The sequence below is a fragment of the Pecten maximus genome, chromosome 17 (genome assembly GCF_902652985.1).
Source record: "Pecten maximus chromosome 17, xPecMax1.1, whole genome shotgun sequence".
Lineage (NCBI taxonomy): Eukaryota > Metazoa > Mollusca > Bivalvia > Pectinida > Pectinidae > Pecten > Pecten maximus.
In genome coordinates this window covers 26268291-26294729 of record NC_047031.1, presented here as the reverse complement: position 1 = coordinate 26294729, position 26439 = coordinate 26268291, and the positions used below count along the sequence as shown (strand labels likewise).

At 35.4% G+C, this 26439-nt stretch overlaps 2 protein-coding genes across 15 annotated transcripts in view; one reads left to right on the top strand and one right to left on the bottom strand.

Moving 5' to 3' along the window:
• Positions 1-1701: 1701 nt before the first annotated feature.
• Positions 1702-12658, top strand: LOC117315258 (zinc finger protein 239-like; the record flags this gene model as incomplete). Its single annotated transcript, XM_033869405.1, has 4 exons — positions 1702-1770; positions 2385-3523; positions 4214-5247; positions 12602-12658. Coding segments are annotated over exons 3-4 (1041 nt in total), but the record flags the coding sequence as incomplete, so codon positions are not given.
• A 2589-nt stretch (positions 12659-15247) lies between these two features.
• LOC117315584 (cell wall integrity protein scw1-like) overlaps positions 15248-26439 on the bottom strand; it is a 169623-nt gene continuing 158431 nt past the window's right edge. For 10 of the 14 annotated variants that reach the window (XM_033869835.1, XM_033869838.1, XM_033869840.1 and 7 more), the window contains 2 exons: positions 24613-24726; positions 15248-23199 (listed from right to left, as the gene is read on the bottom strand). In XM_033869835.1, coding sequence (XP_033725726.1) covers positions 23149-23199; positions 24613-24726 — 165 coding nt within the window. In that variant the 3' untranslated portion in view covers positions 15248-23148. Of the gene's footprint in view, positions 23200-24563; positions 24727-26439 lie in introns of those variants that run through there. The other 4 variants (XM_033869841.1, XM_033869847.1, XR_004529722.1 and 1 more) reach the window with 4 other exon arrangements.

Here is a 26439-nt window from a genome sequence, read left to right as displayed (position 1 = left end):
GCAGTTTTACATTAGAACCACCAGCATTAAAACTATGCCGTTTATCTTTTTCGGCATAGCCGTCTAATTTTGTTTTGGCCCCGGATATGACGCGACAGGTGGCGTTCTGGTCAAGATGGTCAATGTAGCGGTCAATGCAAAATGCAGATATACAGTTAAAAACGAAACAAAGTTAAAGGGACCTCACGGTAAACCAATATTTATTTTGCATTTTTTCGGCATAGCCGTCTAATTTTGTTTTGGCCTTGGATATGACGCGACAGGTGGCGTTACTGGTCAAGATGAAATATGTGATTGGTCAATGTAGCGGTCAATGCAAAATGCAGATATACAGTTAAAAACGAAACAAAGTTAAGGAACCTCACGGTAAACAAATATTTATTTTGTATTTTTTATCATATTATTGGGTATATCTTTAAAAAAAAATAACCTTCTGAACTATGACCATTCGAATTTGATGATGTATGTACATAAAAACATCAATTATCAATTATTAAAATGTTATCACTCTGAATATGCAAATTTTGTGACATATACGATAAACGCATGCGCACAACAGACTTGTTATCCGAGCTGAAACTGCGCATTTATTAATTACATCGTAGTTCGTTAATTTATTTCACCAGTAGTTTTACATTATAACCACCAGCATTAAAACAATGCCGTTTATCTTTTTTAAGATATTTCTTGTTTAAAGGTATTTCTTGTTAATTCTAAATATGCATTTTGCATTTACCGCTACATTGACCAATCACATACTTCAATCGCAACATCTCGGGGAAATTTCCGGCAACACTCGGAAAATCTAGATTTCTGAGTGTTGCCGGAAATTTCACCGAGATGTTGCGATTGTCACATTCTTCATCTTGACCAGTAACGCCACCTGTCGCGTCATATCCGGGTATTCCGAAAAAAAAGCATCACAAATAATTCCAAATCACTTACAATACCAACACACAACTGTGAGCAATACAAGAACTCATTCTTTGTACGCACATTGGTAGACTGGAACCACCTAGATTATGAAATAGTGTGTGCCCCATCATTAGAGGCTTTCAGGAACGCATTGACACACCAATAGTCCCTTCCATATCTCTCTGACGTTGTATTAAAACCGTAAACGGGTACTACAACGTACTAAAATATAGAAGATGTAGAAAGAAAACGATACGAAACTTGGATAGGAACACAAGAGGGGAGACCATGTTTTACAACATATCCTATGGCGCGGGAAGGATGTCATAATTAAATATTTTTGCCTAGGCAAAAATAGAATATTGCTTAGGCAAAAATATTTCAGCCTAGGCAATATTCGATTTATGCTTAGGCAAAATTATTTTTGCTTAGGCAGAAATATTTTTGCCTATGCAATACTATTTTTGGCTAGGCAATATTCTATTTTTGCCTAGGCAAAATTCGATTTCTGCCTAGGCAAAAATAATTTTGCCTAGGCAAAAATATTTAATTATGACATCCTTCCCGCGCCATAATATCCTACTGTACAGTACAGTATTTGTAATATAAAACTACAATACAGAATATATCGTCCTGTGTACATAGGAGACGGACGTTTTAATTATATTTAAGATATAAGATATAAGAGAGATTATTTTGTAAACGATTACTGCAATTTTATTTTACAGGCAAAACGTTATGTCCGGATACGTAAACGGTTCGGATCCGTAAATTATAAGCAAACAACTTGTTCCGGTATGAACCCTGAGGATTTTGAGAGTGCCTAATTATGACATTTTTCTAATTTCTGTAAAGGTTTGTTCTTTGACACCATGTGTCAATCTTATAACACCGTCCATCAGTTCAAACAGTTCGGGTTTCCTCTAGTTTAAACTCCAGTAGTTTGACATGTTTGCAGCCCGAGACATCTCATGATCTCTAGATGACAGATCTGTAGAATGTCAAAGTCACTCTGGAAATATCACCTTGATATCCCGCACAAGGCCTTTTGGGGTTTCCCTTTAGCCTAGTAGTATGACGCTTGTCTGGAGAGTGAAAGGTCGCTAGTTTGAAGCCCTTCACGGACAGGGTATTTTTCATTACTCCTTCCTGTTACACCACAGGTGCCCGACTCGTTTTATAAAATAATAACATATTGAGTACATATATGTACTCTATATGTTATTATTTTATAAAACGAGTCGGGGCACCTGTGGTTACACCTAGCCCGGATATCCCAAAAACTAAATGATATCCATATAAACATTGCATGGGTAGTACATAATAGCATTTGCATACAGATTAACATTTCTAATGTATAAGTCTGTTATATGATATAAGTTAACATCATGCAAATACATGAATTGCACTGTATGATTTAAGCCGATAATTTAACTAGTTGGCGATTGAATGTACGTTTGTAATTTCAGAAAGAGAAACACAAGATGGCTGATCTAACAGGGATTTACAATGAGAAGGAACTCCTTTTTGATTCAGAGCTTTTTATTAAGACAGAAATGTGTGATGGTAGGGATGCTTGTCGTGTCTGTGAATTAGAACCTAAAGATGGAGAACTTATCAAAGACAACATAACTGACCTTTCTGAGTTATCTCTGAAGATCGAACAAGATAGAATACAACAAGATTCAAAGATTGAATCAGATGATTCTACACCACGAGAAACATCAATAGATGATACAGCAGAGACGAGAGAATTATGTCACTTTTCTGTACCCAAGGCTTCTTTAAAAACTGAACTAGACTTCAGTATGCTATCTGAGTCTGATGTTGGGAGTGGACAATGTTATCATATACAACCGAAATTGTCTGTAGGGACTGAACCAGGTTACAGTATACAGCCTGAATCGTCTGTGGCTTACATTATACAACCAGTGTCGTTGGTGCCCTACACAGGCCTAGGAAATGATTCTTGTGTAGCTGGAGTTTCAGTAAAGATTGAGCCAGCAGACAACATGCAGAGTTATTACGTAGCTGGTATAGAACAAGGGGAGGGAACTACCCATGAATCTATTGTAGCCAAACCTGTTAAAAATGAACCATATGAAAACACACATAGAAAGATTTCTATAGTAAATCTTGATCCAGGGGAGGTAATTCTCAACGATTCTATTGTAGCAGATATTTATCCTTCTATTAGAAATCAGCCAGATGAAAGTACATATGTAGATATAGGACCAAGGGAGGAAACTCTCGGTGTATGTCTAGTAGCCGAGCCTTCTATCAAAATTGAAACAGATATGAACGACAGCTTACTTGAACAGCATTCTGAATCTCATGCAGGACCAAGGGAGGAAATTCAGGAAACCTACGATGAATCCAGTGAATTTGTGAATTCTTTAAAAAATGAAACAGATCTAATTGACAGCAGTGACAGCACACATACACAGGATTCCGGAGCTTATATAGATCCAGAGGAAGAAATGCCTTGAGGAATGTGCTGAAGCAGGGACTTCCGTAAAAATTGAACCAGAAGGTTTTAAACCTGGAGAAACTTCAATAGCCAAGCGGCCTGTTACTAGATGTGTGACCCTCATACTTCCAGATAACGGTAGGTTCTTCTATATATCATAACATATAAAATTGTAACGAGTGCATGACTTATAAAATTTAAATCACTGCCTCTGCTAGGTATCGAACTGCTAGGTATCGAACCCCGGACCTATGACTTATTAGTCTGATGCTCTACCAATTGAGCTAAAAAGATTATCTCTCAATGTAGCTAAGTGGTATATTTTAACAAGTATATTTACCAGGGATCCATTATAACCAAGGTAAATACTAGCTGCTCGGCTAGAGAGCTTCTATTTAACTCTCCACCGCTTGATCATGAGCATAAGAATGATACGTGTATGCCAGAGGTCCCATGTACAGTTCCTCACAACTGAAATAAATAGGATTTTCCTGACCTTTGTTACAAAATTAGTTCTAATGTCTTTTATTTGGTCGTTAAGGCACCCAACAAACCTATTATTGTGCATCATGTTTAAACTTGTTCCATGTTCTCGAGTTCATAATCTTTGTTATTTTCTCATCAATTAGAATAAAATAAGATGTGCCTATTTGTGAGATTTGGCTGTAAGGTGATATTACACAGTACAATATACTTCAGAATATTATTGTTATCAATATTTGTCAGATTTTTTTTAGATGGAACTACTCACAACTAGAAGAGTGTGTTAGCATTTTGGGTACAAACAAAATTTTTTAAATGAAGTTCAATTTCATTTTTTAATTGCAGCAAAACTTGGTTTGAACAGCTCCCCTGTCATCCCGGTACAGAAACATCACATGTGTAATATATGTGGGAAGTGGTTTTCTAAAGATAGAACTTTACAGAGACACCAGCAATTGTACAATAACAAACCGCACTGTAGGAATGTTAACTCATTAACATGTGGTGTTTGTAGTAAGGCCTTCAGCCAAAAGGAAGATTTAATATTACATATAAAAACACATGAAGATAAAGATTTGCAAAGGAGAAAGAAAGATAAAGATATACAAAGGAGAAAGAATTCAAACTGTCTTCACAAAACAGAAATCAAAAGAAAAACAAAGAACGCCTCACACAGGAAGAGTAAACGTAGTAAATGTGGCAAAAAAATACACGCGTGTGATTTCTGTGATAAAATATTCAAAACGGCAGTGGCAGTGAGGCAGCACCTCCAGGTCCACTCCAGTGACAAACCATATCAGTGTCCAGACTGTGGAAAATCGTTCAAGCGACAAAGTCATCTACAAACCCACTCAACCATTCATTCTGGAGAAAGACCGTATAAATGTAGTCTCTGTGATTGGTCGTTCACAGATCAGAGCGGCCTACGGAGACACCAGGTCATTCACACTGGTGAGAAACCGTTCAAGTGTGACGTCTGTGGAAAAAAGTTCAGTAGGATCGAGACTCTCCAGAAACATTCCGTCACACACATGGAAAAACAGTTCAACTGTGACACCTGTGGTAAAAGTTTTAATCGTTTGGTGACTTTACAGAAACATATAATAAAACATTCCCAGGATAATCCGTTTCAGTGTGATGTCTGTGGTAAAGGGTTTTCCGACAGGAGAGGAGTGAGAAGACATTCCTTGATCCACACCGGAGATGCTCAGTTTAAATGTGTACTGTGTAGTAGAGCATTTCTTCACTCATACCATCTCAGCCGACACATGAAAACCCACAAAAAAGATAAGGCCCGCCCGCACGAGTGTGATCATTGTGGCCAACGTTTCGTAAACAAAGCTGATGCAAAAAGACATGCAAAAAAAGCACACACCAAATAAAGGCTGGAAATATTGAAGATGATTTATTGAGATATATATATATATATGCAAATGGCATAACTGTTCCATCATAAAAGACTTTCCATATATATTCAACCAGTTGCCAACTACAACACAATTTTGTTATTTCAACCTGATATTAGCCAATATATTGTGACTGTGCATGCTGAAATGGAGGAATATGCTTGTTTCCCATGATATATCTCATTACATTCGATTATAATTTGAATTTCATAATCAATATTCTGGAGCTCAAATATCCAAAATAATATTCAAACTTTGTATGATATGTAAATCTATTTTGAATATTTACAATGAAAATAGACTTGTGATTGGCTGTGGGTTTACCAACCTTACTTGTGACGAGTACATGTATGTTGGTGGTTTAAGTAATGTGTAACGGATACAGGGCATCCAGTTGACCCTTCACTTTGAGCAATTTCAGAAGTCAAATCACCTTTTCTCAGAAATCTGAACGGTCAAAACATGTGTCAAATAGACATGTCCCTTCAAACCCAAGAGTCAGATCTCAATTTTGGGAGTCAAAAACATACTCTCAAGGGTCTACTGGATGCCCTGGGATATGGGAGTTCCCTGTGGGATCATTAGGTCTAGTAATACTTGGCAGGTCTGTGATTGGCTGTAGGTCTAGTAATACTGTACTTGGCAGGTCTGTGATTGGCTGTAGGTCTATAGTAATACTGTACTTGGCAGATCTGTGAATGGCTGTAGGCCTAGATCTAGTAATACTTGGCAGATCTGTGATTGGCTGTAGGTCTAGTAATACTTGACAGGTCTGTGATTGGCTGTAGCTATGTTTAGTAATACTTTGCAGATCTGTGATTGGCTGTAGGTCTAGTAATACTTGACAGATCTGTGATTGGCTGTAGGTCTAGTAATACTGTACTTGGCAGGTCTGTGATTGGCTGTAGGTCTGGTAATACTTGGCAGGTCTGTGATTGGTTGTAGGTCTAGTAATACTTGACAGATCTGTGATTGGCTCTAGGCCTAGGTCTAGTAATACTTGGCAGATCTGTGATTGGCTGTAGCTATGTTTAGTAATACTTTGCAGATCTGTGATTGGCTGTAGGTCTAGTAATACTTGACAGGTCTGTGATTGGCTGTAGGTCTAGTAATACTTGACAGGTCTGTGATTGGCTGTAGGTCTAGTAATTCTTGACAGATCTGTGATTGGCTGTAGGTTTAGAAATACTGTACTTGGCAGATCTGTGATTGGCTCTAGGTTTGATTTAGTAATACTTGGCAAATCTGTGAGCGGTTGTTGAATTGTTACGACTCAGAAAAGTATTATTGAAGCTAGTCTGGTTTGATTTCTAGTCAACTGAAGAAAATGTTTTACAATAACTTTTTTTTATGAGCATTAACTTTAGTTTCCATATATACAGAAGATGTATGAAAAATCAAGAGAAAATTGTACAAATGTATAAAATAATATTTACAGTACTTTTAAGGGCATGTCCATTTAAAAAACTAATCTCTTGTTCAGACTTAAATGATTTAGTTTTGCATGATTTTTAATTCATGTAATTCACACAGTTGACAAAATATATATCGCCTCGACTCCGGCGAATGAATTATCGACCGAGTATAACACATTGTTCATGGTTTATCTGCAAAACTTATGTAACTGTTTTATGTTCTGTGTCTGTATACTATGCCATTGTTTGTAATTTAATTGTCTTGATAAAGGGCATGTTGTCTCATTCAACAATTTACTTGTCTGTACTACTGTTATTATCAGGTGACCATTTATACTATATACATGTACAGAAAATATGAATATTTTTACAGTACCTTATTAAGGCATGTCCCTATTAAAAACTGTTCTGTTCATATTTTCAATCATTGCTCTGTACAGCAGTGTAAATATATTTGTACAGATATAATGGTCAGTATTGCATTCTTTTTAAATTATTGTACATTGTAGTTTCGAATTTTTAATTTGTTTAATTTGTGTATATTTCATATATAATTTATCATTAAGTTTAGTTCAATGAAAATTTACATGTATCATTCTTTTGTTTTTGTTTCAATTACAAATGTACTGTTATTTTTTGTTACATCGTATGCAAATTAAAGTCATGCACATAAAACCCAAAGCTTGAGCTATTTTGTTGTTCTCTGTTCTGTCATATCGATAGTTGTTTGCACAAAATTGTCCACTTTGACCCAAAATCTACTCCAGAATAAAACTTCATAGAAAAAAAACAAACGAAACACTGTCTATATATATTTATAGTGATAATATATTTGTTGACATATTATGGACAGTAATTCTTCCTATTCAGCATTAAGTTTTTTTTGTTTTTTTTTTTTCAGAATGTTTTTATTTTCCTTTTGACATAAAGCATGGTGACATCGCTAGACAAATATTCAAATATTTCTATGTACTAAGTTTTCTAAATGTTGAAATACATGTATGTTGGGAATTTGCCAAATACACTTCATATATCTGTGGAATAACTTATACACACAAGTAAGTTATGGGAATACAAACTCTTGGACAGAATTACAGAACTGTTTTTATTACATTTTTACCAGTGAAATATCAAAAATTATTCATTCTATAAAAGTGATATTTTTCACTAGTGAAGAATATCATATATGAAAAATATCACTTTTGCTGATTTGACCAATCAAATTAATGATTAGAAAATACCAAAATAATTGACCAATCAGAAAGCCCGACATATACATGTATGTCAGCACTCGTGTGGCTAATATTTTGATATTTTTCACGAGTGCTGCGCACTCGTGAAAAATATCAAAATATTAGCCCCACTCGTGAAATATATTTGGTATTACTGAAGACACTGTTAGATATCCTCTATATATTAGAGTAGGCTCTATGACAAATTGAGTGGACAACTTGCTACCATTCCACTCTTGTAAGTAGAGTTTCAACATCAGCTGTTATGAACCTTATGTAAATAGGATCCACTGTAATATCCCATGTCATGTACAATATATGTAATTCAACTCGGCCAGTGTTAGCATTACACGAACTAGTTATCCATTACAATCACGAAGCAAATGATTTAAGGAATTAACAATTTGGATTAAGCTACAATGTAACTGAGTTAGCCTGTTTACCGAATCATCATTAATTTGATTAGCTGGAAACTGTGCAAAGGGTTCAGTAATACTCAACATGTTGTTTTTGTTAAAATATAAACATTACCTGAGTTTATCTGGACAAAATTTGAGCATGACCTGTTTCAGTATAGGTTTAAGTTAACATTGATTTCTGTTTAGCCAACAATGAGAGTTAAAGTTATAAAGTTTAAAGACACAGTGATATATGCTATTGGAGATGTAGACAGTGTCCAGCCACTGTGACAATACTGAACAACATCCCTGTGGTATTTAGAAAGGAACATAATCATCCTTGTTCCTCAATAATGGAAAACAGCGATGTCGCGTGGAGACGGATCCTACATGTACCTATCCATGCGTTTGATGCAGAACCTGTGTAACAGAGACTTTGATGAAAAAAATTCCAACCTTCGGTAGTTGTAAATCATCATTATACGTACAGAAATCGGTCCAAAAAATGTGTTTGGAGAAAACCTCAGGCATGTGGTCTCGCCATCCGGTACAGAGAGGATGGCATTAAACAACATGTGTTCGTCATATACAGCCGTACTCTCTTTGGTTTTAACCGGACACAGTAGAAAAGAGAAGTAAGAGTAGATAATTTGAATTCACGTTAGAGACTCTTGTGGGTCAAAACAATAAGATCAAACCGAACCACCGGAATACAAATATTCAAATATATATAGACAGTAACCAGTATTGTCTATATGCGGGTATATATATATATATATCCTCCCATAATATCTCCACAGTGAAATTCTATCCTAGTTATGTCTACAATGATTTAAAGATTCTAGTTTTTAGTCTTTTTAGACATTCTTACCCAGCATTGCGCGTATGATTCCCTTACTTGACAGTGACATTCCTACTTCCCACAACGACGAAAATCTAACAACTTGCTATCAACATTATATTTTCTTGTAGATGCCCGATGACGGACACACAAGTATAACACCATTTGTAGTTAAGAATGAGGATATCGGATTAGACACACTTGGCTATTGAAGTTGCTATAACTCAGACCTGTCAGATATGCCTGTTGGTGAGTTAGGCATTATTGAGATTATATTTGGAACTATTTATTTCTGCTTCATTTTGCATTACATTAGTTATTTTAAGTCGACGGATTCAATTTGTTTTCACTTACCATGTCTCGCCCGGACGGCATGAACTGTTTTAGAATTATTTGTTGTACGGAGCGGATATTGTCTTTAAAACAGACGACGGTTAATCTTCTGGAACACCTGGTCCTAATTTCATATCATCTTTGCAAGGGTTCCCATATTAATTTTCCTTTTCATCGATTCTGAATTTGACATATACATGTATATATTTGATTTGTTTTTATTCATATTTGATGAACACGAATGCTGTTTTTACGAAAATGCCGAGGCATCTCCCTTTTACTATACCTTAAAACAAGTGATAGACGGAAATATATCAGTTAAGGCAATCTTTCGAGGTGACACGATAGCTCAGGCGGTAAGAGCGCAGCCCACGGAATTACAGGCCAAGATCCGGGTTGCCTGGTTCCACGCCCCAACCCGTGTCGATTTGTGCTTCCCGGGAAGCTGAGACCGGTCTGTACTGTGGCTGTGTTTGGGCAAGACTGCACTCGATGACATGTGACGGGCCTGTCACAACTACTTCAAGAGGACCATCCCTCAAAATGACCGGGCCTGTCGCAACTACTACAAGAGGACCGCGTCTCAAAATGGCCATGGATGTTCGAGGGACGATACGCCCAGAAAACAAACAAACAAGCCAACACACTGTTATGTACATGAAACCAAAGATGTGTGGTAGTTTTGCTTGTATACATCCGATACCTCTCATGGTAACTATTTGTCATAGAAACCGTTTTGTTTTGAAAAACATTTATCATTGTTAAATTGGAACTTAAGATATATATCGTTCCCATGGTTACAGTTTAATCGCGGATGATTTCGTATTATTTAATTAACTTGAGTTGTCTTTTGTACAATCCTTGTGGATCCGACTTCTCGATTACATCCAGTATCTAGCGTTGAGGAAGTCTGTTAACGAATCGCCGACGGTTTAAACTGAGAGAGTTGTGTTGAATGTAGAAAATGACCCTAATGCTTATCTAAAAGATCCTTGTGCTACATATATACTTATCACCGAATAGACGCAGAAGTGTGTCCGTCACCACAGGTATGTCTGTATTATATATCTGTAGCCATAAAGGATTTCAAATGCTTACTTTTGATGACATTTGGGGTTTTAGAGACTCTGATATTTCACCTATAATATGATCTACTAGACGGTAAATTTACTATGACGTTTCTGACCTTGAGGGTTGGCTCGAATAATCTAGTTCCAAGATTTTGTTTTGTTTTTGTTTGTTTTTTATGACATATCTGCCAGTGACGAAGGCTTGGGCTGCCGAGGAGAAATCGCTATGAAGAATCTTATCCTCTTGTTGGTGGCCTTGTTTTGTCTGTACCGTAAGTAAAATAAGAATAAAAGTAAAAATAGGTTTAAAAAACAATAACAGTATTGTCGTTGTTGATGTTGTCATTTTCGTCGTCCCGACACCATGACGTTGTTGATGTTTTTGCTGTTGTCGATGTTCGTCGTCGTCTTCGTCACGACACCACGACGGTGATGATGTTGATGATGTTATTGTTGTCGTCGATGTCGATATCGCCGTCACGACACCATGACGTTCGATATCGCCGTCGTCTTCGTCACGATACCACGACGGTGATGATAAGTATGTATTTAGTGACCGACAGGCTTGACTGATTCGATAACTTTTATAAGGGGTGTTCACCGAAGCCATTACCTTTCCAGTCCCCGGTGAAATCCTATGATGCCTTCCTACGGAAACCCACGGACATTTATGGAATGTCCGTGGGGAAGATGGGATGTCAAGGGATTTCTTTACTTAGGAACGTTGATGAATTTGGGTCAGAACATCATATGTCCCTTTCAAAATTTATTTAGGGCTGTTCCACATTGTATGTAACTTTTTCCTTATTTTTTTTCTTGATATTTCTAGCTGTCATTTGGTATCTGTGACATTATGGGATTTTCTGTTGTCGCGTGTTTGTACAAAAATATATTCCTTGAAATTATGAAACGAACTACCGCTTTCGTTATGTATACCATGGCTATTTTACTTTCCATAATAGAGTCTGGGGACTTGTTACCAAGAAGAGAAGCAGAAAACAGCTTCAATTTTGAACTGACTGATGTTGAACACGACATATTCACGAGCATGCGTAGTAGACGTCAGACTACCACTTGCGCCGGGAAGCCATGCCAATCTCCATTTTGTCACTGCGAGCATAACGAAACGTGTTACTGCTTTTTTGACGAAAATAAATAAGGATGTGATTATCAAGTAAAAGACAACTGTAAATCACAGCCATGTTGTTGTTGTGTGTTGGCTATTTGCTTTTTTTCTTTGTTATTTACTCAACAAATGTATAATTGTAGGATTGTCATATTCTATCAAAATCAACCCGTGTTTAACGTCCTCACAACTCTCAGAGTCATATATGGACGGGTGTTAAGGTGAAACCTGAAACACATAATGTCAGCTGTGAGGAAAGAAAGAGAAGATTGAATATATCCAGTGTTACCATGGAGACAGACGATCTATTTTGATGTCATATAATGTCAGAGCAGTCAGGAAAGAAAGGGAAGATTCAATCTATATCTAGTGTTACCATGGAGACAGACGATCTATTTTGACGGAAGAAGTTTTAGTCGCCTCCTACGACCCAATATGCAGTGAGTTATAACGGGCCTTCTTTATCTACATGAGCGGCTATGATAATATGCTGTCAGACTTTTCAAGTAACTCCAATACAACTTCTAACACACAGTTTTTTCTAAATGAGGAAATTCAGAATGTGATATTGTTACTACCATTCTCCTAATTCCAATATTGCCGATAGCTTCCATGATAACTTTCAATCATTTTCACTTTTGGCCTTAAGTTTAACGTTCGCCCTTGTGAGGAAGGCTTTTGGTTGTCCCCTGAGCCCCACTCGATTTGCAATCTTCTCAGAAGGGAAGCTTTCTAAGAAGATCGCATTCCGATATATGTAAATCGAGTAAACCGAGAGAATATACCCCAAAATAAACAAATTTTCAAGTTTTCTCAAACACTTTGACACAAACACGTGCATATATGTGTCATAAATCCTTCTCTAGTGAAACTCGTCACTCGCACACTTAAGATATGGTCGCCGCCATCTTGGAAGATAAATCTTCAAGCTTCGAGACGGAAGAGGTAGAAAATCTTCCAGAAGCAGAGGAGCTACAAATCGAGTGACCGGAAGATATATTCTAGAAGGAGAAGAGTGCAAATCGAGTGGGGCTCTGGCCCGGACATGCCACATCTATGAAAATGGAAGTTTCCCTACAGTATTTGAGTTGGATGACTGGTTCGCCCGCTGTCTGTATGTTACCAAGGCGGGTGTTCTGTTCGAAGTATACTTCAGTGAGGTAACACTATAAGGTATGCATCAGTTTCGCACTATCACATGGAGACAATCATACTGCAGCCTCCAAAAATACACAAACACCTCACCTATGTATCTCGCATACAGGAGAGACGGGAGTCCTGATGGGTGCCTTCGGCAGTATGCTTCAGTGAGATAGCACTATAAATCGACAAAAGTTCCGGCCTATCACAAGGAGACAAACATACTGCAGCCTCCCAAAATACACAAACACCTCACCTATGTATCTCGCATACAGGAGAGACCGTCCTTAAATGACCACAGCTGTTGATATCATGATATGACGTTTAACAGTACTAAACCAAACCAATCGCACTGATTGCGCGTCTGTTGTACAATCCAATAGATAATTTTACTGTTTGGGAGCTAGGTTGTATACCAATTTCCTTCCGCTATATGTTATAATGTATCAAAATTCTATAAATTAATAGACCATAGAGGTTAATGTATACACCGTTCTATATTATCTTTAGGTCCATTTGGATTTACCATGATTCACTTCCATACTGATGACCTTAATACGACTGACGAGTTACAGAAGATAAAACAGCTCTATGGTAAGTTTTATATTCATTATTTTGTATATATACTTTATTATTCAATCGAAATTTAAAGATACTACAATACTACATCTCCGACAAGGAGTAATTATGAATGATTGTAAACAATTAGATGTTATGTTTATACAAAAACTAAGTGCTTGATACGTTGCGCTACTACCACCCTTCTTATCTAACAAGAGGCCCAGAGGGCCTGTATCGCTCACCTGGTTTCATGAGATATGAAACAAGAATGATGCTTAAGTATATTTGTCGCTGGTATTGCTATGTCAATATATCATAAGCATTTTATATGGGTACATGTACATTGGTTTTATTTTAATACTAAAAATGCCAAAAAGTGCATTAATCCATGAAATGAAATTGATTTTGGTGCGACCCCATAGGGATGCTACCACACAAATGTGAGTGATATCCATTGCTTAGTTTCAGAGAAGAACTTGTTTAGACCAATTGACCCCTTTTGACCCTGCCCTCTGGGGGGTCAGCTCCTTCCTTTATGCAATTTTGAATCCCTACCCCAATAGGATGCTTCCAGTCAAAATATTGCTAAGCTTCAGAGAATAAGTTGTTTAAATCAATTTAGCCAAATTGACCCCATTTGGCCCCACCCCTCAGCCCCCATTTTTACAATATTGAATCCCTACCCCATAACCATGCTACCATACAAATGTGAGAAATATCCATTGCTTAGTTTCAGAGAAGAAGTTGTTTAAACAAATTGACCACATTTGGCCCCGTAACTCATCATTTGTACAATTTTGAATCCCCACCCCATAGGGATGCTACCAGGCAAATATGAGCGATATCCATTGCTTAGTTTCAGAGCAGAAGTTTATATCAATTCTGCAAAACTGACCCCTTTTGGCCCCGCCCCTCAGCTCCCAGGGGGGTCGGCCCCGTCATTTGTACAATTTCAAATTCCTACCCCAAGGTTATGCTACCAGTAAAATATGGGAGATATCCATTGCTTGGTTCCAGAGAAGAAGTCAATTACATGTATATGAATATAGCCCAATTGACCACATTTGGCCCCGCCCCTCAGGCCCCATCATTTGTACAATTTTGAATCCCCACCCCATAGTGATGCTACCAGGCAAATATGAGCAACAGCCATTGCTCGGTTTCAGAGAAGAAGTCGTTTATATCAATATAGCCGGATTGACCACATTTGGCCCCGTCCCTCAGGCCCCTTGGGGGTCAGCCCCATCATTTGTACAATTTTGAATCCCCACCCCATAGTGATGCTATCATGCAAATATGAGCGATAGCCATTGCTTGGTTTCAGAGATGTCGTTTATATCAATAGCGCCAAATTGACCCCTTTTGGCCCCGCCCCAGAGGCCCCCAGGGGGTCAGCCCCATCATTTGTACAATTTTGTGTCCTCTACCCATAGGGATGCTTCTGACAAAATTCGTTCAAATTCCGATCAGTTGTTATGAAGAAGTCAAATAAGTCAAATAAGTCAATTGTTGACGGACGGACGGACGGACGGACACCACGGTATGGCATAAGTTCACCTTGGTCCTTCGGACCAGGTGAGCTAAAAAGTAAAGTGGATGAATAAATAATTGCAAACCTAAGAATTTTATCTCGCTGCACCTCCATATGTGATAATACAAGGGGGTTTATTAGACCACCGTTATTTTATTTATCATTTGTTGGTGATAACTGTATTTTGGGTGTCAGTTTATGCATTTTTAGAGGCAGTGTAGACGCTGTCTCGCGAGGTAGCATTTTCAACGCGATATTCATATGTGTTCCTCGTAGGTTGTTGTGTATAATCAGACACACATTCATAAACAACAAAAACAAACCAATGAAGACAATCTTTCGTTTATTCAGATGTAAAGTACAGTTAATTTTAGGATAAGATTAAACTACGTATTCTGGTGTAGTCGTTATACCGAGTCACATGATGAGGAAAACACCCTACACTCCCTCCTACCCAAAATGGGATGTTCCTTCTCCTACTGTCAGAAGAACCCATTTCCATTCCTGAGGTTGAGACATGTATTGACGACATGGTATAACATGCAATACCAATTGAATATTGCAGTATATTTCGGAAAATGATAAATAAATATAAAATGATTCACACAGTCTCCCAATAAATAATGGAGTTATTCCCCCTCATTTCCTCTCTTGGTTTACTCGTCATACAACCATTTTCTAAGCGACAGCGAAAAGTCTTGAGCAAAATTTCAATTGCACAACGCGTATTATATCCAGGACAGGAAGTTATCAAAGATCAAAGTAATTATGGCACTCTACAAGTTGATGTCTTATTGAATAAACTTCAAATTTAAATTTAGCGTATCTGGCCCCAGTTTCATTATATAATATACCATTTTTCATAGGAAGACATAACAGATTTTAAGGAAAGTTCCACAACTAAGATTTTTTCCGTTAAATCCAATGCAAATGCACTCCTATGATATGGAAAATTTAAAGTTAATGAATTTCCTAAAGTAAGGAACGTTTAAATTCATATATGGTACGAAAGAGTTCAGACAAAGTAAATTATTCAATCGTGTTGCATACAAACAAAGTTAGTCACGTGACCATTGCGGAAATAGAATATGTATTTTTACAGCAGAGAGTCTATTTACATTTTCTGATTTCATGTCGAAATTGAAAATGACGCCTTCCTGTCCTGGATCAGAAAATTCTGCACCATCATTAACAAAGTACATTGAACTCTGGTGTTACAACAATGCTTTCCAGCCAACACCCTCCAACAACCTTTTAATATAAACGAGTCAGAAAGTTAAAAAAAAGAAGATTGACCTTGACCTGGCTAAAGGTCAATTCCAGTACTGAATTAGGTCAATGATCAAACTTCAATAAACATGACAGTCACATTTCAAATCTGACATGTCAAACTCAAAAATCAGGTAAGAAGTCAAAATTGAAAGTTGACGAACATTTCTATAAATCATCTGACATTTCCATCTGCCCTACTAACACTTGAACTAAGAATACACGCACGCACACACGTCTAATTTTAGCCTCTGAATTTTCTCAGAGATGAACATCAATCGTCAATCAAAGCAGACAGGCAAGTTAGGAAGCACGCAGTTATCTCCCATTAAAACATCCGGGCACATCAGTTATACACACGTGTTTGATGCTGCCTATTTGAATATATTATAGACAGCTACATCTAACTCCGTTAAACTGAAGTAAAGTACATCGCTTATTACTAGAAACAGAAATTTATCATGCCGATTTTACAGGAATTAAATTTTTATTTCTTAAATTTTTATTTCTTTAATTTTTATTTCTTTAATTCTAATTGAGTTGAGCCATTGACTTAAAAGTTGAAGTTTAGAAATTCAGCTCGTTAGAGTGGTCAATATACTAGTGGAATACATAATTGATGAAGCTGGTATATCTGTCAAGGGGAGGTAACTTCGTGTTTACATTCTGTCAATGCTTGTTTCCTAACATCTGACATACATCAATGTAATATAAATACAACACATCTATATACATTCGTTATATGGCTAACTACTACTTTATTAAGTAACTATAGCGGGCAAGGAATCAGCTCCATCTCTGAATACTAAACAATCATCAGGATTAACATCAACAGGTGCTCGGTTGTCCGCCTCAATATTAATATACGTATAGACCACCTTAAAACGTATAATAACGTGATGTTTTACTTCGGGGTCTCAGAATCTACCGAATCTTTGAAACTCACTTTGTATGTAAAATACACAAATAATATCTAATCTCTTTACTCACTCAAATACTGTTATCTTTAAAAAAAGTTTCAAATATTTGAATCTTGCTTAATTCCATTTCAATAATAAAGTTCAATTTTTATTCAATAAATTTTCAATAAATTTTCTGTTATATTAAATATTTGTATCCAGTAATAAAAAAAAATTCTATCTCGAGTAATCAATGTGTCCAGAATCTACTACCTTGCTTATGTATAACACTTGGTAGTGTGTCGTGTGACAGATCTGGAGTTTCACATTTTTATCTTTAATATCCGAGATGCCAATAAATTGGTGGGTAGGTTTCCTACTGTTTTTATACTCTTTAACTAGATTTTAAGTTTAAGGCAACCGGTTCCCTCGGAATGAAGTTTACTGAAAGACCGAAAATCACGTGATGATTGTAATCCATGCATATTACAGTTGTATGTAAAAGTGATTTTAACAAATATTCGTTTACTGATGATAAAATCCATGAGATTGTAACACTTTCAGCATATGATTCATTTTACACGAAGAAAACAAAGATTGTCAGTAGATAATTTATAAAATGAGCAAGGGTGGTGTTCCTATAATTTACCTGAACATAATCAAAGGAATTAAACCAGTGTATATAATACTGATAGCTCAACTGTCGTTAAAATGTCATTCATTGTTTTATTAGTAATTGCAATTGAGTTACAAAAAAAAAATTCTGATACTTCAGTCGCTTTAAACAATGAAATACATTTTCCAAGTTCAAAGTTTTCAGTTGATATCGTAAATTTGAGATTGACGTTTCGTGTTTCTTTGCTTGATGTTAGAACATACAACACAAAATCATTTTACATTTAGGAAACGCAGTATTAATCTTTTATGAATTTCCTTTAAATATTTCAAGTGAATCGGGATAGGAAACACCAGTCCCTAAAATGAATTAATACCCTGTAACATACACAAGAATGAATAAATCTGATAATTCATCAGCTCCTGACTGACCTAAACAAAATAATCCTGCCACCCCTCATTCTTATCCATGTACCGTTGCACCGTTCTACACAGGCTAGAAATAAGGGATGTCGGGTTCAATAAATAAATCAATAAGCATTATTAAACGCCATCTGGTGTTATCCAGTATCAGAAATGCCAAAGTGAGACAATCCCCCGATGAAAACAAAGGAGGTAACTATACCCCTAAATGAACAATAAGGAGCTTACTTAATCTCCAATGATAACAGAGGACGCCTACTCGATAGTAAAAGTTACAAATATGATTAAAAAATACACAAAACTCAATGTATTGCATTTGAATGAGTATTATCAGTGAAACTGACAATTTTACCAATATTCCTGAAAGAACAAAAGAAAACTATATCTAATTATACCTATGTCGGAGGGGGTTAAAATTATAAATAATGAATTGAGATCATCATTTTCTATATTGTTTTGTTTGTTCTGGGAGGAAAACGTTGTTTTAATGAATAATCAAAATTGTTAGATAGTTCAGGAGCAAAAGCTGTGAAATGACAGCATATTGCCAGACTTCTGTCTATTGGAAGTTCCTGAACAATGTTCTGATGATTTAATTCCGTTAAATGTTGGATTTCAAATAAATGAAATAAAAACATTTGAATTAATGAGACAGGTAAATAAACAACTATATTCCTCTCAATCAAATATAATATACAAAAAAAGGTATTAACTAGTACAATTGTCATCAACATTCTCATGATGATTTTACTAACCACATCATGACAAATCGCATATAGCATTAACAAGTGTTTTGATATATATATATATATCACATGGTAATAACGAGACACACAACCTTGTTTACACTGCCTGGGACAAAGCATTGACTCCAACAGGAAGAGCATTTACGCTCGGGTTTTCTTCATTATTGCATCACGACTCATATGTTTTACTACATCACATACAACTGCTCTCCGCTACAAATCACTGCTGTACAACTGTATTTATTGCTATATGACCTTCCATAGGATTGTAGTGTACATGCCTATACTCGATGATTGTAACATATCTCAATACTACACACTTTCGGTACCGACATTATCTCGTAAATTGCTCATCAAAATGTTTTCATTGTTGCAAGTCCCAAGCAGTGACTTAATATATAATATATAATTACCACACGTTCAAACAGACAACCCAAAAACATGTACACACTTCCGACGATCAGGGGCGATAACCCTACATACTCGTTCCAATTTGCATAAGTTTGCATCAAAAGCAATCCTACAAAATGTGATGAGTCATTTCATCACGTCTCTGGTGATATCTGAAGCGAATCCCTACACAACTCCTAATAGGACCAATCATTCTAGATTCACTTATAATAGTAAAATGTGAATGTCTTCTGACTGCATGAATTTGAAAATTCATGAAAATTAGGAAGAAAAGTAATAATCATGACCAGGTGTGTATGAATATCCATGACCAAGAAATATTAATATCCATGATTTCAAAGACATTCTGTAGAGAAAAGCCTCAAATACCAAAATTGACGTCACAGAACTGCTTATCATAATTTGAAATTACATTGCATCAAAAATGGGGAAATGACCAAAAACATAAAAATGTGATCGTATGATAACAGTATACCGATTAATTAGAGAAAAACGGTAAGACATTAATCAACTAAGCACTGTTGTAAGGGCAACTCTTCGTACAATGTATAAGGTGTCATCATGGTAACTTTTCACGCACTGTACAATGTTACCATGGCAACCTTCATATTCTGTGCAGTGTCACCATGGCAACTTCAAACAATGTATTGTTACTATGGCAACCTTTGTACGGTGTAGTAGCGCCATGGTAATCATCATATCATATGCACAGTTTTACCATGTCAACCTTCATACGTTGTATAGAGTGTAACCAAGGCAACACTTTATACACTGTATGGAGTACCTAAACACCCTGGAATGTTACACAATATATATAACAATTTACACGGAGAAAATTATCGTTGATGCATTTAATCTTATCTTCATCTCGAAGAATAAACATACACTGAATGGTACAGACATGGGGCTCTTCGTGTGATTATTAGAGTTGTTTCCCTGAATGCAAATATGGGCAGAGCAATATATCTGAACAAATTTTATATAAAAACCAAAGCCTTAGAAAAATGTGCATATGTTATCGATCTACATCTGCTCAAGATACCCAATATAACTAGTGGGGAATATTAATGAAATGGCGAAAACGTAAAATGAATGCTTTGGATTTACGTTGCCTTGTCACTGTTTTTCGATTTGACCAATCTGAATTAAAATGAATCAACTCTATCTCTATAATGAATATTTACACCTAATTGTTAATATAAACCGTCAATATCTAGTGTTGCTTAGCAACCATAGTTATTCAATAACAATCGGTTTGAATAATTACGTTGATCTGATGGAAATGTTGTTCTTTATAAATTTCATTGGTCCACAATATGTTTAAAATTTAATCTGCAAAACACAATAACGGTCATGGTAAAAATATCACAATATCCGATATAGTAGATAACAACTTCGTGTTCACCTGGTTTGTGAATATTTCACAAAGTCACGGGTGATTTAGAATTATGTACTCCTTTAATATTTGTCATTCCATTACATCATTAATAATCATCAAACAAATTGATAAGTTAATTTAAGCTCAAAAATTGCAGAATTATAACAATGAATAAGTTTAAAAATCAAAAACTGACTACACCAAAGGTTCAATAATTAAAAGTGATAAATATTTAACAGCTTGTAGGTTTTATCATCTAATAAATCCTGTCAAAATGTTTCCATTCATTTAGTAATAAATTAGTAACAATATGTAGTTTTAGATATCTTTCAAACCATTTTAAATTATTTGTACATTTTATGATTTAAGAAACAATATATCGCATTAGATGTCTTTTAAGTTCTATGATACAAACTTAAGATCATTTTCAATTCAGTGATAAATAAATCAATTTTATTTTGATTTTTTAATCATTTCTTTGTCTTTACGGACTATACTGTTATAACTCGATTCTCCCTACAAACACCGGATACCCTGTTGTCAGGTTGTGTTGCATAATGTAATAAATATATTGTTCTCCGACTACTATTTCCATTTGGAATAGAAAATTGTGATAAAGAATGTAGAAAAGTTGGAAATGTTAATTTGTTATAAAATTGTAATGTACAAATGTTAGTTTGTTTATGAAATGTACAAAGGCAAATAAGATTGACATTTATTGCACAGCGAGATTGTAAGATACAAGAAAGTTTCAAACTGGCACTGATCAAAAAGCATCAACAAAAACTGCACATCATTTAAAGATGAATATAAATATTTTGATCTTCAGTTGTAAAATTTGTCCTTGGAGTGAAAGAAGACTGCATACCTACGAGGTGATTTCCAAAGCGACTTCCCACTATGGCGAAACTGTGTTGTGACACTATTGCATCAAACTTAACTTACAAACATTTTGCCAGAAAATGTTTCATTCGTTGTACTGTTCCATTTCACTAACAGATAAAGTAAGTGTAGAAGCATATCAACTATGTAGCTATTCAGCTTCCCAAAAGTTTGTTTTAAAAGACAATTCCATGTTATCAATGGACATCATGTTCTGACCGTCCTTATTCTATAAAGATTTCGACAAGAACATTTATTCATTTAAAAGTGTAAAGTGCAAAATTGCAATATTATTTTTCATATGACAAATAATGTTAATTGAATTTTATATTATAGGTAACATTTCTCAAAAAAAATTGTTTAAATAGTTTTAGAAAATTTATAGAAAAAAAATTATATTCAAACAATTTAGGTATTTATGCAAATTAACGATGTTGAAACCTTAACTAACACGTAACAGGCTTTGATCAGGTATATAAACTTAGAGGGGCTATTTGTCTTTCCGTTGGAAACTATTCTAAAACATAATGCAATTTTCTACTTCAAAGATGCAAAATGTTTCCACAACCATTTCACTGTATATAAGTTGTGCTTCCGGTATTCAAGTATGTACATAAACCGGTGATAGCATACCTATTGTGTGCATTTTAGTGCATGGTAATGCCAAATAAGGTCATAGGTCAAAGGTTAACTTATACAACCAATCAATGGTGTTCGTGTATTTATATAGTAACAAAGTTGGTTTCCCAATTTATTTGCACAACGCTGTGTTTGTATACAATTTGAACACATTACGTTAAAAAGGCCTTTATTCGTATTCGTTAAAATGTGGATATGCCCTGCACCGCAGATATGTCAAGATTTTATTGGACGGAAAAGAGCCAATGGGAAACGCTAACATAGATATGAAATTTTACAAAATCACATTTTTTTTTTACATTTTATGTATAAAGACAAAAAAATGTCAACCATCTTGAAACTACAATTTCCCTACTGTAAAATGGAACGATCCAGTTTTCTTTCTTTACATGTTCAAACTGGATGGTTCCACCTACCTAAAACAGGAATGCAGGATAAACAAGATGGAAAACTACATTCATTATTATGAAAACACATCAACATGAGAAAAATTGCATTTCAATATTTTCTTATTTTACAAAATACACCATTTGATACATATTAAATATCAACACATGTACAATATACAATATTATAAACATCACACTGTTGAAAAGGATTGTAGTCTGTAGCTCTAACGTAGTATTGTACAATAACATGCATAAAGTTTTTTTTATTAATACCACCAGGCGCACTACTGCATAATACACGACTCATTATAATTACATATACTACTTATACTAGTCCCTAACTAACGAATACTTCATCAGGTCAGTTACTATGGTAACCTCAACTGACAGCAATATTTATAAAAAAGAACAAATAATAAAAAAAACATTAAAGAGACAAAACAACAAATTCCAGGCTGGCAACAAGACTTTTGGTATCCATGGCAACGCCATGGGATCCATGAGCAGACAACAAGTGAATAACCAAATCGTGTATAGTTAATGGTAACCATGGAGACATCCGTAGGAACTATTTTCTTAGAAGGCAGAATTTGGAGAAATCGGAGAACCTAAAACCTCGTTCTGTCCCTGAAAAGTAAAACACCGATATAAACATAAGTTATCGTATCAGTTTAGTTACTTCATCATAACATCAATCATTCCACCTGTTGGTCTGGCTCTAGAGTAACAAAAGGGTTGAACATGAAGAACATGATTAAAATATCCGGGAATAAGCAATCACTTCAAAAAGTACTTTTAAAATTACCTATTTACTTTATTTAGTGGGCAAATCCCTGAAAATATATTACCTATTACTATGAAAACATTGGAGACAAATTCAACTTATTGAACTAAAACAAACTTTTGGATTGTTATAGACTTCACTGACAGTATCTGTCTCCATTACACACAGATTAACAAGACATTAAGTAGTCAGTTCCTTAGTGATTTGAAAATTTCTTAATCGGAGAAAAAATGCAAAAATAAACTACATGCAAAAAATTACAGGACCTACATGTAGTATAAGGTATGGATAACTGAACTCCATGTTCAAACCAATGTTATTCATTCGCACCACACGAGAGACTAGAATGACAAATAAAACAAGAAACTACAACTTAGCGTTGATTACGTTATACTTATTTAGGTGGACAAATGCAAATCTACTGGCTGTGCTTACCCATCCACCAATCAAAATACGTCATGCAGTGATCACGTGATTTTTAAATATGTGAGGTCCATTTGGGGAACTGTATAAAGGTTGCACAACTAAAACTTCTAATGCATTCTACTGGTAAAGGAATTATATTGAACTGAAACAAGGGAACAGGCTAAGAGAATGCTTTAATTGTGATTTAAATGTCTTTTTTCTCTATGAATTTTGAATTAAACAAATAATTCATTTATTACTGTTTTAATCCTGCCTTAATTTTTAAAGAATATTTTTATATGAACAGATGGAACTGATGATTTCTTACATTTATCAAAATGTGTTTAATGAAGTACTACTCAATACATTGTATAACTTAAATGGGAATACAAACATACACAAAACCCAAAAGAGTAAAGTTTAAATGGTATATACATATGTGAATACAGATAAGAATAGATGCACAGATTTCAAAGATGTTCAAGCTTAAAAGACTTTAATAGGAATAACAGGGGGATTAAATTCACCTGACATACCTGTGATCAAAATAGGATCGTCCCATTTATAAGGAACAGTCTAATGTAGGCCACTGGGATGTCAGGTTAATTATGCTCAGAAAAAAATGCAACAAAAAATGAAGGAACTGCAGTAATTTTAGAATGGTGGCTAATGAGATATATGTTTGTCCTACATCTAAATAATTATAAAAATCTGTACCTACACCCCGAATGGTACCTCAGCAAAAATATCTATGAATTTGCAACAGCCAAACATTTCGCTTAAGTACTCAAATTATTCTTACTTGAATTTTTGATTGGATGTTGCCATAGCAACATTTAAAGTCCACTCACCACGACCTCCCCCATCCTATTTTTTGCATATTCTATACGAATTCCTCCACGGTCTGACGATAACAGTACAAAACCTTGTAGTCTGCTCTTGGCCTCCAAAGCTTGTCTAACATCCTGATAATGGAGAAAGGTCAAGTGTCAGAGGTCATGGACCCAAAGGTTAATGGAACAACATCACTGAATGTAGAAAGGATCAGGAGACCGGCGACCAAATGTCGATCGAAAAATATATTGATGTCAAAAACTCACAGACCCTCAAATTACTGAAGGTTAGGATTTGTCGGTTGGGGAACATCATCCCAACAGCAAGGAAAGGTCAAAAGTCAAAGGTCATTAAACTGAATCCAAGTAAGGGATCATATCAACCAAGGTTAATGATGTACATATCCTGTCAGGTTAATTAGGGGAAGGTAGAGGTCTTTTCCCCATTCTAATTTCCTGTCTAATGTCAAGCCCTAAATGTGCTCAATTCGCAATCAGCGTTTTAGAAAAGAATTGTGACAGTCAGAATTTTTTTGACGCAATACAGTGATCATGTTGTCAAGCAAGGCAAGTGTGCATATCAACCCAAATATCAGTAATGGAATGTCTTATTTCTAGGTGTTGGACCATTCCATGAGCAGCTGAAGGGGTGATAAGAGTTGATACAGTGCTGGGAAGTAAAACAAGAAGTGAAATATGCATCAGCTACATCATTAATCAAAGGAGGACAACTCTAACATGATGCTGTGCACAGGTATAAAACAATACAATGCTGTAAAGAAAATACAAAGTGTAAAGTTATTGACATTCTATGGGTATGACCGTATGCAGATGAATGTTAATTGACCCAATTCTCTACAGTATTGACCTGGTTCAACTTCATCAAGCTTTGGCAAACATTTTCAGAAATACAAATATCATTATAAATCAGCCTTTCCCCTTACCCGTGTTTAAGTACCATCAGAGCAATTTAATTTCCAAATATTTAGGTTTTCTTTATTTACATTCCCACCTTAAATCATTAGATAATATCGTACAAATGATACGTCATAATTTGTTCTTCATCTCAGACAGAAGAATTATAATATATTATAATCCAGTGTTCTTAACTGTCGCCAAAACTGTCGACTTAGTAACCATGGTAACATCAATGTACCACAAAATTATTATATTCATTCACCATGACAAAAAATGAAATGGATAAACAATGAAAACAAGACATTTCATAGAAAGATGAACACAAGTATTTGCTACATACAGTCAGTACATATACAGCGTACGAAGACCTGATCATTGGGTTATTGTCCAATATTTCACAAATTGTATTTAATTGATCAAAATTTATGTGTTAACACCCTGAGTTTATGACAAAATGAAAAATGTATATTGTTTTAATGTCTAAATCAGTATTCAGGACGAGTAACCTACCTGACTTTAAAATTGTATTTAATTGATCAAAGTTTATGTGTTAATTAGCACCCTGAGTTTATGACAAGATAAATAATGTATATTGTTTTAATGTATAAATCAATATTTAGGACGAGTCAACTACCTGATATGCATCTTACACAGTGATGACATGTTAATCTGTAACTTTTAAATTACAGTATAATTCTAATCAAAGTACATGTACCCTAGGTATTTTTTCTGTAATGGCCTCATACAGAGACGATTTATACTGTTATCAAAATTAAAAGGCAAAAACATGATTAACAGATCAGGTCACTAAAAAATTTCTTCCTAGATGAAAGAATGGAATTGTTGGTTGAATTTCCTAGAACGTGCTAGAAATCCATTATCTGATCTGACATACCATACGGCACACACAAGTCAGATCATCTAACA